Source organism: Apium graveolens, chromosome 10, assembly GCF_009905375.1.
Source record: "Apium graveolens cultivar Ventura chromosome 10, ASM990537v1, whole genome shotgun sequence".
NCBI lineage: Eukaryota > Viridiplantae > Streptophyta > Magnoliopsida > Apiales > Apiaceae > Apium > Apium graveolens.
The window spans coordinates 234,866,666-234,879,964 of NC_133656.1; the positions used below are offsets into that span (position 1 = coordinate 234,866,666).

General features: G+C 34.7%; 2 protein-coding genes and 1 pseudogene across 2 annotated transcripts; 1 reads left to right on the forward strand and 2 right to left on the reverse strand.

The window, feature by feature from the left end:
* Window positions 1-1,268: 1,268 nt before the first annotated feature.
* Window positions 1,269-2,870, reverse strand: LOC141693313 (sinalpyl alcohol oxidase Nec3-like; annotated as a pseudogene).
* Window positions 2,871-4,129: 1,259 nt separating this feature from the next.
* LOC141689344 (putative receptor-like serine/threonine-protein kinase At5g57670) lies at window positions 4,130-7,495 on the forward strand. The gene is made up of 9 exons (XM_074493620.1): window positions 4,130-4,560; window positions 4,654-4,763; window positions 4,888-5,006; window positions 5,090-5,211; window positions 5,289-5,627; window positions 5,719-6,131; window positions 6,226-6,441; window positions 6,520-6,669; window positions 6,926-7,495. The coding sequence occupies exons 1-9, from the start codon at window positions 4,428-4,430 to the stop codon at window positions 7,070-7,072; spliced, it is 1,749 nt and encodes a 582-aa protein (XP_074349721.1). The 5' UTR covers window positions 4,130-4,427; the 3' UTR covers window positions 7,073-7,495.
* A 1,082-nt stretch (window positions 7,496-8,577) lies between these two features.
* On the reverse strand, window positions 8,578-10,032 carry LOC141692527 (zinc finger protein CONSTANS-LIKE 5). The gene is made up of 2 exons (XM_074497397.1): window positions 9,244-10,032; window positions 8,578-9,155 (listed from the first exon to the last, which is right to left on the reverse strand). Exons 1-2 carry the CDS (start codon window positions 9,976-9,978, stop codon window positions 8,790-8,792), a joined length of 1,101 nt encoding a protein of 366 aa, XP_074353498.1. The 5' UTR covers window positions 9,979-10,032; the 3' UTR covers window positions 8,578-8,789.
* Window positions 10,033-13,299: the final 3,267 nt, after the last annotated feature.

Sequence of the window (13,299 nt, forward strand, 5' to 3'; positions counted from 1 at the left end):
ATTCGAATCCTTATAAATGACTCCAACTGCGGATATATCTGTTATTGGATTCAGTTAACCTGTTTAATTGGAAGTAAACAGATTCCTTTCCACTGTTGCATTAACAATGACTTGTAAGTTACCCGGTTTCCCTTTATTAAGAAGCTCTACAGCGCCATATCGCCTTCCTGTTGTATCAAATGTGCTGGCCGTGATTTTGGTTCCCTCTTCATGATCAAGAGTGAATCCATTATCCGGTGCAAGGCCTGACTGTAGAAGTGCTTCTTTTGCTGAAGACTGCCAAAGATTCAATTGATTCTTCCGAAATAAAACAATTAATTTAAATTGATTCGTACGAATTTATATTATCTCAATTAAGTCTTACTTAATTATAATAAAATTCGAATAATCATCAATTAATTTAAATTAACTATTCCATTAAGTGCTCTATTTGTGCGACCCTAAAGGCTATTATTTAATTGACAATAATTTTATTCTCTAATAAAATTATAAACAATGAGCGGTATCTAGTAATACACCATTGTTACCCAATTAACCAATAATTAAATCATGATTAGATAAAACCTTTCGTGATTAATGTTTTTCGTGTAATATAATCCATTTAACCATACATATTATAGATTAAACTCGAGGCATGTATTTAGTCATCCTCTTTAACATTTAATCCGGGTTTACTTGATCCATGAGTAGACTATCAAGACAAATCATTATTTGAGCATGGCCATACTTTTATAGTCTCACTCAATCAAGATGCCAATAATATCTCTCCTAATTATAGGAGGGTTAAATCTTTTATCTATCATTCATATTTCTCATACAACTCATGATATACCCGATGTCCACTTTTATCATCACCCGATTAAAACTAATTTTTTATGTAGTCAAAGTATATTAGTCCTTGTATAACAATATAATGATTTCAATTCAAAGGATCGTTACACCATTATCACTGTGAGTCTTTCTTATGACTTTATTAAACATGAAGAATCTCACTGTGGGTCTGTCCAGTACCATGTACTCTCACATGTACATATGTATTGACTTTAGTATCCTCATACTTATAATCAATGAGATGTGGTTATCTTGTCAAACAACATACTAGTCTATCTTTGTATTATTATTGTCCTATATAATAATACTCGATTAGGGACCTTTAAGAATATGATATAATATATAATCTCAAGTTCAAGTCATGTACTTAAACAATACAATGTGTATCATGATTCTAAGAACATTTATTATGCTAACAAAATATCGCAGTAATTAAAGTCATAATAAATACATTTATTGAATGATCAACTGACATAAAGATTTAAAAGAATAATGTATTGTCTTTAGGACACCTACACTAACAGGAACAGCTTGCAGATCTCCTCACAAAGCCATTGTCTGTCAAGCAACACCACTACCTTCTTAACAAGCTTGGTGCATCTGTTCAAACTGCTCCGCTTGAGGGGGAGTAATAAAGCCATTTGCTATTTTCCATGTCAGCAGACCATCCTTCTCTCCTTTATTTGTTATAGCTGCATGAACCACCTGATTTCCTTTTGTCTGTTTCTGCATTTTAGCTAAACCTTGTTTCTGTTTTTCAAATTATGTTGGTGGATGTTTAAAAGCCTTTTGGCATCTTCTTTTGTACTAATTATATAACAGCTAAGCCTCCATCCTTTGGGGATAAGAATGAATTATTATTAGAAGCTGTTCATCCAATTTCTTGTCCGTATGGTCATGTTTGCATTCTTGCTCTTTTAGTATAAAAATCATCAGTTTGCAACCCACTTGTACAATGTGATAAATCTCTGGGGTCAGCAAAATAATTGAATCGGACTGTTGGACTAATGCTCACAGTTCGTTCAGATGCTTGCTTAAGTGAACCACTTGACATTGGCCTTGAAGTTTTAGCAGCAATATTAAGCGCAGTGATATATAAGTGGGCATATGGATAAGGAAAAAAATATCCTACTAAGAGGAGGAAAAAAAGTGTGACTGCAGATCCGGCCTAATGATATACGATTTTTTTTTGGATTCCAACTGTAAGATCACTAGAACCTTTTTTAACTGGAATAGGAAATGGGGATAAAAAGCTTACCATATTCATTGGGGGATCTATCAAGAATTGACCAACAAAAGGCTGGTGATGAACTACAGGGATGTTCATAGATGCCAGATATGAACCCGGGCCAATGCCACTTCCTAGCAAAAGCTGAGGACTGCCTAAAGCTCCAGCACTCAAAATTACTTCCATTTCCAGACTTGAACATTATAAGATCTACCATTCGAATCCTTATAAATGACTCCAACTGCGGATATATCTGTTATTGGATTCAGTTAACCTGTTTAATTGGAAGTAAACAGATTCCTTTCCACTGTTGCATTAACAATGACTTGTAAGTTACCCGGTTTCCCTTTATTAAGAAGCTCTACAGCGCCATATCGCCTTCCTGTTGTATCAAATGTGCTGGCCGTGATTTTGGTTCCCTCTTCATGATCAAGAGTGAATCCATTATCCGGTGCAAGGCCTGACTGTAGAAGTGCTTCTTTTGCTGAAGACTGCCAAAGATTCAATTGATTCTTCCGAAATAAAACAGTTTCTTCAACCCATTCCTATGCTGTTTTCATCATATTAAAGTCCCCATTTATACCTGAACGATTATAGAAGTCTGCATCACCCCTTGTCTATATTCCAAAATTTACCATGCTACTACCACCTAAAACTCGACCTCGATATTTGGTATACCTTCCTCTGATGTGAAAGATTCAGAAGGAGACTCCTTATCATTATTTAGTAAAGCATTGTATAATGTATAACATGTTCTTTTGGAGCATGAAGTTAGAGTTTGAGTGAGCATCACCACCTCTTTCAGTAAGTAAGACAGTATAATTTTCCGATAAAGTGGCAGCTAAAAGGACATCCTGCTGTACCCCCTCCAGGCTCCAATAAGTAATGATGCTTATGCATTCGAGCAGTTTACATATCAGAAGAAAAATTAACTAGCCTTGTGCATAAGCAGCGCGAGTGATCCAGAGACCAAGGAAGAGTAAGCAAAACCCAAATTGAGCATTCTCTGGCGCCCTTTGAACCATCTTATTCTTTCGGGCAAGACGCGGAAAAATAATGGTCTAGACGCTGCTGATGAATAACGATCTTCTTCCGTGCACGGTGCATCCTCTTTTATTGGCAACTCCTGATTTTAAATATGAGTGCTTGTTACATTAGCTGGTAACTAAAAGATGAAAACGTCGACTGGATGTTATCATTTTGCATAGTTTTGTTAGGTCGATTTGCTACTTAGCACAACTATAGCTTGATATTAACATTGCAACTCATATGTACGCACGTAATTCCTGTGCTTGTGATATTTTGAATACAAATTCTGGTAGCCAACAATATACATCCCAGTTAAGACGTCTGCAATCACAAAATAAAACAAACTGTACAGATTTTCTAGTACTATAGAATAGAATCATACCATTCTCTGTACTGGCAAGTACATATATCCAGTTTATTAGGTAAGGGGATAAAATTCATATACTTTAACAGGATGAATGGGCATATATAAAGGGCATGCGGTAAATGTCCGCGGTACGTGAAAATATGAACCCCATCCATTTACGCATCAGAAACACTATTCCACACGTACAACGGAAAAAGATCGCGGTATGCTATGTTGCAGCATACGTTTGCTGTAGACCGGACTCCATTACAGGTAACTAAGCAGGGCCAAGGTCTTATAGTCAAATGTGTCTCAACTTTTAGCATCGTTCACTATAAATCCAAATGAAAACGTTAAAGTGAGCGACGAGATAGCTCAAGTCATAAAAGTGTTACGTCATGTTACGTCTATATTTCTCTTTATAACAGTTTTTATTAGAATTGCTCTAGATAAATAAAATTTATATCACAAGAATTTATTTTTATTAAATATAAAATTCTCTCTCATATTCCCAGACACGCATTGGTAAAAGGTGGAGATGGTGTAGTTTTCATTCAAAGTCTAATTGATGATAAAGTGGAGAAGTGTGTAAATAAATTTAGAGTGACAAAGAATTAATAGCCTCCTCTCCTCTCCTCTCCTACCAAACTCAAATCCAAAAGGCACCACTATTTGAACTAGAGGCTTTAATTTGCCTTACACAACAAGATATTATTCATATGATGCCACCTCCTTTGCTTATCCTTCAAATCACCCTACCACAAACACTTATTTGTAGTGTAAATGTACCCTGACTCTGAGTCTCTAATCACTTCTTTATGATGCTTCTCAATCAAGACTTGCTCAATGATAAGCCCACCAGATTATCCTTTTTGTCAGGGTCCATTTATGCAGGCATACTTAAGCTCAGTATCCTTTCCATTTGTCGAAAAAGAGTTAACGAGTAACGAAACAATCACAGCTATCTTCTTCTCAGAATACTTGTGAAAGACAATGATCCCTTCAACTCCAACTAAAGTAGTTGTAGGCATTCCTTTAGACGTGGAAGATAGCGAAGAGCTACTGTCATGGGCGATTGAGCATTTAGCTCACCCGAATGACACTGTTATTGCCCTGCATGTTCTTGGTTAGTATGCATATCAACATTGTTCATGACTTCCTGTACTCTGACATTTTAATACTTTTATTTTGTACGCTTAAAAGTACTTCAAACTTGCAGTAATGAAGAAAAGGAAGACTATCAAAACATATCAAACGCAGACTCGTAGAGCCAAAGCCTTTGTTATATCAGTATTAGGGGGTTTTGCGCAAACCTGCCAGTCTAAGCAGGTATTTAATTCTCTCGTATCATCTCGTTGAATTTATTGTACATTACATTTTCATTTACATAAAGGTTACCCTAATTACTATGTAATACTAGTTAAAATTTTCATTTAACATCATAATTTTCCAGGTAAATTTAGAGGCTAAAGTGGCCTTCAGCTCTAGTATTGGAAGAGGTTTAATTGAAGAAGCTCAAGGCATATCAGCAGATTATATTCTGATTGGAAGCTCTAAAACTAGAACTAATAGGTGATAATTTGTTCAACTCATGTAACATTTTTCATTATTCTTCCATGCCCTCAACTCATAATTCAATGGTTTTCGATGAATAGAACTCTCAGAGAAACGAGAAGATTCTGTTTTGATAATACTCCTGAAGGTTGCTCACTAGTCTTGATTGGGAGACGTGAACAGCCACAACAAAATGTTACCTCAAAACTCATGTACAACAAAGGTCAGTTTCACTTAATAATATATGAATACTATGCTGTTCATTCTTTTCGTATGTTCTAATAAGTTTGGAATCACCAGATATGCTAGAGAGGAGAGTAGAGACTTCTCCAAAAACAGTGCTAAGTTCGTGTGAAGACAAATCATCAAGCACGGAAGAAGACAGCTCAAGCATTGGTGAATCAAGCATAACAGAATCTCCTCTTTCTCATTTGTCAAAAGATCATTTGTCGAAAGAGCAGCCTAGCAATAAGAAGCAAATGTCACCATTACAGCGAATTTCCTCTTTCTTGCTCACGCCATTTGCTTTGAGTGGGAGAAAAAGGATTGAGGCTTTTGTAGACAAAGAAAAGCCACAGCCTTTGTTGAAATGTTTTAGCTATGAAGAGATTGCAAAAGCTACAAATTCTTTCCACCCTGGTAAATTTCCGCGTATTACAATTCATGTTAGAAAGAAAATTAATGATGTTTCGTGAAGTCTCATGATTTGCATCTTCCATTTTGGCTGCAGAGTATCTTGTAGCAATAGGAGGGTACTCGGAGGTGTATAGAGGCGATCTTGATGATGGAAATACCATAGCAGTGAAGAGATTAGCTAAGGATAATACTGACCAAAACAAGGAAAAAGAGTTCCTTATGGAGTTAGGAATATTAGGACATGTTAATCATCCTAATACAGCTAGCTTAGTTGGATGCTGCGTTGAAAATGGTTTATATCTCATCTTCAATTTTTATCCCAATGGAACTTTGGCATCAGCATTGCATGGTAAGCAAACTCTATCTTTAGAATGGCCAGTAAGGTATAAAATAGCCCTTGGAATTGCGAGGGGTCTGCATTACCTTCACAAATGTTGTAAGCACAGAATCATACACCGCGACATTAAAGCCTCAAATGTTCTTCTGGCTCCAGATTATGAACCACAGGTAAGCCATAAGCAATTGTCACTCCTTCAATTTGTCTGACTTGCTCAAATCCTTTAAGTATGCATTCAAATCGATTTGGAAAATCCACGTGCAGATTTCTGATTTTGGGCTTGCGAAATGGCTTCCTAGCAAATGGACACACCATGCTGTAATTCCAATAGAGGGTACATTTGGATACTTGGCTCCAGAGTACTTCATGCATGGTATTGTTGATGAGAAAACAGACGTGTTTGCATTTGGTATTCTTCTTTTAGAGATCATAACTGGTCGAAAACCTGTTGATTCATCACAACAGAACATTCTCCTCTGGGTAAGTAGAAGCCTCCCTATCAAAGAAGCAAACACATTACACAAAACATTCTTCTGATTTTAATGATCTTTTATTTAGGCAAAACCACTGATGGAATCGGGAAACGTGGATGAACTAGCTGATCCAAGTCTAGAACGTAAATATGACATGAATCAAATGGACAGATTAATTCTCACAGCTTCCTATTGTGTAAGACAATCTTCAATCTGGCGCCCCTCTATGGCTGAGGTACACTTATTTTCACAGATTAGACTAATGCCATAATGCCTAATCAAATTTAAACGGATCATTACTCATTTAACGTTAATGGTATTAGATCATTCTATTTCCCTGTTTTGTGCATAAAAATTATGTATTCCTGTTAATTTCTCACATATACAAGGTAACGTGAATAATGCCCCTATACGAAGAAGTTACACTACAAAACATCTTATTACACGGCTACATAAATGGATCATTTAGTTTAAACACTTGTTGGAAGCAGGTTTTGCAGCTATTAATGTATGGTCAAGACTCCGAGGCTGCAGAGCACTGGAGATTGCCGAAGTTTAGAGCTGAAGAGATGGATGATACTTCTTTGCTTTTTGGTTATGATCTTCCATCAGACATAGTTTTGGAGGACATTTTGTGATTGCCTTGTAACTTATGAGCCATCTGAATTATCATTTAATTATGTCTTAAAACACATAATAGACGTTTGGAGCTTTCAGGCAAAGAGAAAACAGAGGATTAGGCTACTCTTCTAGCTCTACTTACCTATCCACGTTATTTGGTCTTTATATATCTGATGCTGTTTGACACATAAGTTTATTAAAATGTTACTCCCTCCGTAGCACCCAGATTCTTTACCTACACTTTTTTTGCACTCATTTTAAGGTTATAAAGTATAGTTTTATATTTTATTTTTAGAATTTATTTTTTATATAAAAATTTAAATATTATATTTTTTTTTAAAAAAATATTTAAAATTATTCAAAAAATCATATCGTAGGTGAGTCTTAATATGCGTATCGATCCTCCTGTCCCCAATTTCCTCTTTCCTCCAATATAAAAAATCCAATAAGAGAGGAGAAGTATCTTATTATTTATTATTTTAAATCATGCATTCGATTTTTACTCAATCCGATATTTATTTAAGAGTACGTCCCACTTTATCACTTATCATTTCAATGTCCTCGATTCGATTTTCAATTATGCATCAAAGCCTTTAATAATGTACAGTTTCATGATCTTGATCCGCTAAGGAACAAAATTAGATTAATAATATAATTACTTGGTAGGACCGTAAATAAAAGAATCCGACAATGGTCCCCGGAGCAGATGGCCTTGGGCTTGGAAGCATGTGAAGTTTGGACCACCATCAACATGACCCAACTACAAAAGGCTAACATATCCACGTGACACCCATTATGTTTCGCTATTAACTGGTCCACATGAATCCCCACTAAAAATCTGAATTAATAGGGGTTCCATTTTATAAACCTTTTTCTCGAGTTGTTGCAAAAGAAGAGGGTAATGGCGACTACGATGTCAAAGAATTTGATTCTAATGTAAATGTACGCCAAGTCGAATTAAGATGAATAGAACGAGGGCTTCTCTTATTTTTTGAGGATTTTGTTAGAGCAAGTCTGACCGACTAGCTATCTCATTTTTCGGAATTAAAATTGTTAACGTCTCCGTCTTCTATTTTATATAAAATATTAATCTTAAACAAAAGATAGGTTCATAAAATCTAACTTTCGTCGATCAAAATCAAAAAATTATTCATATGTTGGTTATCTGTTGTTCCCATATCAATTAATACAATAGATAATTGTGAACATTTAATTACAGATCATGCTTCTATGAAAATCAATTATCATGCAAGGGATGTAAGTTGGAGTTTTCAAGATGTCATTATAATAATTTTTAAATTTTGATTGAATAATTTAAATATTCTATGTTTTAAACAATTTAAAAATAAAACGTTTTTTTACTAATTGCCCCTATTAACATGACACTGTTGTAAGCTTATAGGAGTTTATCTTTAGAGTTCAATTTTCGCTCACCGATATTCTATAAATTTATATACGCTTAATTTAACTAAAACAGAAATATAGAACTTGAACATAGAATCACATCACAGAAAACCCTAGCTAGCAGTAAAAAGTGATTGGACTTTTTTAAAACAAACGTGAAGCCACGGGAACAGAACAGTAGTTGTACATTTGCTCGTGCAAATTCTAAGTTCTGAGGTAACACTATTCTTCCAAAAACTATAGAAAAACGTTACATGTTATTACAGCTCTAACTCCGCCAGTAAAATTTATATTTTTTTTCTTCAATGTAGCCTGGTAAGTTTGATTTTGCTAAAATGACGGAACTACACCGTAACTAGAATTCTCCATGAAATTTGTCGTCGGCTGGCTGGAAGTGAACCACCGGCTTACATCCTCTGTATTTTCTGACCGCTTCGCGAACCGGCCTTTGATTCGGGGCCTCGTCTCCGCATAGGCCTTTCGCGAAGCGTATCTTATCGTCTTCTCGAATTTTCTGTTCTTCCTCTTTTCTCTGTACCTCATTACTCTTGCTTCTCTGTCCGTGCCTATGGATGCCTGAACATTTCCATTAGCGCAGCTATTTGTGTTTACGTTGTTGTTCATTTGTAACGCAAATGGATACGATATTTCAGACATACAGCTCCCGTCTGGCACAACTCCAACATCCGATGATATCTGAAATATTTCGAAAACATTCTTATTCATCAGATCAGCAAGTTTAAAAAGCACGATAATAATTTGAATGAAGAGGAGATTAATTTACGTTTTGGCTGATGGATTGAGCTGTGTAACTTGTACCGAATGAACCTATATTTGAAGTTGTGAAGTCTATCTCGAAATGATTGTCAGCTGATTGATCTACAAATGATTGCAGCAGAGGCTGTGGCGGCTTGCTGTTGATTTGAACCGGAACAACGCTGTCAGCGCCGGGATTTTCATTGCAGTATAAAGAAGATAAAACATTCGGAACCGGATAATCAAACTCGAGCAGATTATCCGGATCCGTAAATAATAACTCAATCGATTTCATATCTGCTGCCGACATTTTACAATCGTTAGTCTCTTCGTGCCCGTGGCCTGTACTTCTTTTAAAATTCTGGCTCCCGAACAAATTCATATTCTCAGGTATAACAGGTAATTCTAGTATTGGTGTTGCGGTGGACTTCACCGCAACAGAATGACGAAACGGAGCCACCGGGACCCGCTCGTGCCTCCGTGCGAGCGGATTCGCGGTGTGAATATCTAAATCACATCTCACACAAAGCGCAGCTGCGTCTGCCTTACATGTAACACTAGCCGGGGCTTGCTCGCACACCTCGCACATCCACACGCGCTCGTAAACATTGTTACAGTGAATTTTCGAGTCACAGTCCATGCACATGTAACTCGAGTCTGTGATGCAAAACAGCAGCGCCGCTGCTGTCTTGCAAGCGTCGCATGGCTTTGACTTGACCGTCCATCCCATCGGAAAACGTTTGACTCCGGCGAGGTCACCCATTTTTTTCACTAATATTTGTGTTTATTTGTTAGACTTGTAATGAAATAAGATGCGTATGTAGTAGTCATATACTGAAATATTTATGTAAGAAAATCTAGTTGGCGAGGAGATAAAGCTGGCGTCGAGTAAGATAAACACACGTGGACGAATTATAGCCAAGTAAAAGGTTTGATAAATGTTGAGATATTTTTAGGGTTATGAAGCTGTCAAATGTCTGTGCCGACGTTGGCCCTACTGGATAAGGATGCACTACATTATTTTAACTGTTACATGCTGTTGCATTTTTTTCATGTAACAAAAAACAGAACTGTATATTTTGCTGCTACTGCCCGCCCAGCCATCATGGCTCTCTCGGGACGGGGATTCGGAGATTTTTTAATAAGAAACGCCAATAATAGCAAAGAATTTACAAAAATTTCGAGAATGAAAGTCGAACCAGGATTAGTATCTCTCCGCTTCTTGATTATGCAAAAGAAGAATATTAAAGTCAATGTTCATGTCATGAATGGAAGGTTCGGGAAAACAATTAGGCCACCTGAACTGAACCTGAAATCTGGTATGGAATACTTGAAAAACTTGGGGCTGAGAATGGATTAAGATGAATTTGGGTTTGATTTGAAAATCATTTGGCTTGTAACAATCAAAAAACTGAATCCAATTTAAAACATGTATTGGTTTAGGTTTACTTAAAAAGGTTGGCTTTGGATTCATTCCCTAGGTGGAAGCCATAGCCACAAATACATTAACATCTGGGAGTTGTGTGTAGCCGTTGATTAATCACTTGGCCATTAGCAAATGTCCCCCCTTCGAGATTCATATGCCAGTTCAATTTACAACACATGGAGATGTCACTGGGGGATCAGAACTTGGTGCGGTTGATATATAACTAGCCTGTCATGCAGAGATTGAAATATATACCTACGATATACTATACCGGGTAAAATGACTATGTGGTCACTGTAGTCACTGGTAATTTGTAAGTGAGTCGCCAAATTAAAAAAGTTCTCAATCAATCACATCATTAACTCTTATATAACTCATATATATATATAAATAATATACATATTTTTTGTTTACTTGAATGGATAAATTATTATAAATTATATTATAAATGTGAGAAATTTGTAAATGGGTTTTTAAAATGGGACTTAATAATAAAAAACACATAAATTTAATATATTTTAAAACCAAATTTAGTTGATAACCTAATTGAAAATTGAGATAAAGTTAATGATCTAATTGAAAATTGAGATAAAGTTAATGACCTAATTGAAAATTGAGATGAGGTTGAGAGTATGCCACGTCATTTTTCCGTTAGGGAATTTAACGGAACTAACAGGAATGATGAATTTGTAAGTTTTAAAATACTTCATGATTTGACTGAAAACTTTTTTAACTTGGTGACTCAGTTGCAAGTTACTACTGACTACAGTGACCAAATAGCCATTTTAACCGTACTATACCTGTGTGAGTCTGTGACTGTGTGAAGAGCGTATGGTTGTTACTAGTTAAGACATATCATTTCACGCAACATATTTAAATGCACTTGCAAACATATCATTTCACTAAACATATAATCTAAATGCAATTGTGAAATGTTTTCACTATATAATTAATATTTTTTAGCGATACATTACTAGAATATAAGAGTAGTGATACCTATACAGAATTTTTTATAAAAAAATTGTATATCACTATTAGAAAATGTGGTTAAATTCAACCGGAACTAAACTCAACTGTATATGCTTGAATTTGAAATCAACGTTGTTAGAGTTTTGACCAGTGCTCAAATTCAACCGAACAAATTCAACTGAAATTATATTCAACCGATTAAATTCAATTGGTTTTAAATTCAACCAGAACCAATTGCATTTGGTGTTCCCAATTTTTCCCTGCGCGGGAAATTTATCCCACCAAAAGTTAAATTCAACCGAATAAATTCAACTGCTTTGTAGTCAACCAAAACCGGTTGAATTTAGAATAACCAATTTTTTGGGTGGACGGGAAAGTTCCCACCAAAAATAAATTCAACCGCATAAAATCAACGGAAATCATATTCAACGATTTTCGGTTGAATTTAGTATAAACAATTTTTTGTTCGCGGGAAAGTTCCCACAAAAAATGAATAAATTCAACCGTTTCTTGTTGAATTTAGTAAAAAATTGGTTGAATTTATATTTGGGAGGAATTTATTTTCTGAACAAAAATCAACCGGATTGTGTTGCATTTACTATTTTACTTATTAATATTGAATATGCCTAATATTTAAATATGTATTTAGATTAAAAAAGTGGGGGAAATTTTCTGCTTTTTTAAAAATTGTAATTTTAGTAGATATCAATTGTATTTATGTATTATGAATGCATTCGGTAATATTAATTATTTTCAGAATTTTATTTTTTTAAAATAAATTAATTAAGTTATTTGCGAACCGAGTTGTTCACGAAACAAATATTAAGATTTATATATATTTTATGATATAAAAAATGTTTAGAAAAAAATAAATTTATTTGGTTTACTATTTTAACAGTCAACTAGTAGTTTGACCAGTTATTCTTACAAGTGTTTAGTCCCGTACCGATATTTCGATTTTTTACAAAATATTTATGAATGATCCAGCCGTAAGGATGTCAAGATCTATATATTTTAGTGAAATGATAAAAAGTTTAGAAAAAATAAATGTATTTGGTTTGCTATTTTAACAGTCAACTAGTAGTTCGACCTGTTATTCTTACTAGTGTTTAGTCTCGTACTGATATTTCGATTTTTTACAAAATATTTATGAATGATCCAACCGTAAGGATGTCAAGATCTATATATTTTAGTGATATGATAAAAAAATAGAAAAAAAATAAATGTATTTGATTTGCTATTTTAACAGTCAACTAGTAGTTTGATCAGTTATTCTTACTAGTGTTTAGTCCCGTACCGATATTTCGATTTTTTAAAAAATGTTTATGAATGATTCAACCGTAAGGATGTAAAGATCTATATATTTTAATGATATGAAAAAATATTTAGAAAAAATAAATGTATTTGGTTTGTTATTTTATCAGTCAACTAGTAGTTTGACCAGTACTTCTACTAGTGTTTAGTCTCATACCTATGTTTCGGTTTTTTACAAAATATTTATGAATGATCCAACCGTAAGAATGTCAAGATCTATATATTTTAATGATATGATAAAAATTTTAGAAAAAAATAAATGTATTTGGTTTGCTATTTTAACAGTCAACCAGTAGTTTGACCAGTACTTCTCAGTAGTGTTTAGTCCCATACAGATATTTCGATTTTTTAAAAAGATTTATGAATGATCCAACT

Excerpts from the sequence above, each read along its gene's own strand:
- LOC141689344 (XM_074493620.1), top strand. The coding sequence starts at position 4,428 with ATGATCCCTTCAACTCCAACTAAAGTAGTTGTAGGCATTCCTTTAGAC. Across the intron at positions 5,212-5,288 it reads AAAACTCATGTACAACAAAG|ATATGCTAGAGAGGAGAGTA; the intron begins GTCAGTTTCACT and ends TGGAATCACCAG. Across the intron at positions 6,670-6,925 it reads GGCGCCCCTCTATGGCTGAG|GTTTTGCAGCTATTAATGTA; the intron begins GTACACTTATTT and ends TGTTGGAAGCAG.
- LOC141692527 (XM_074497397.1), bottom strand. The coding sequence starts at position 9,978 with ATGGGTGACCTCGCCGGAGTCAAACGTTTTCCGATGGGATGGACGGTC. Across the intron at positions 9,156-9,243 it reads CTCAATCCATCAGCCAAAAC|ATATCATCGGATGTTGGAGT; the intron begins GTAAATTAATCT and ends GAAATATTTCAG.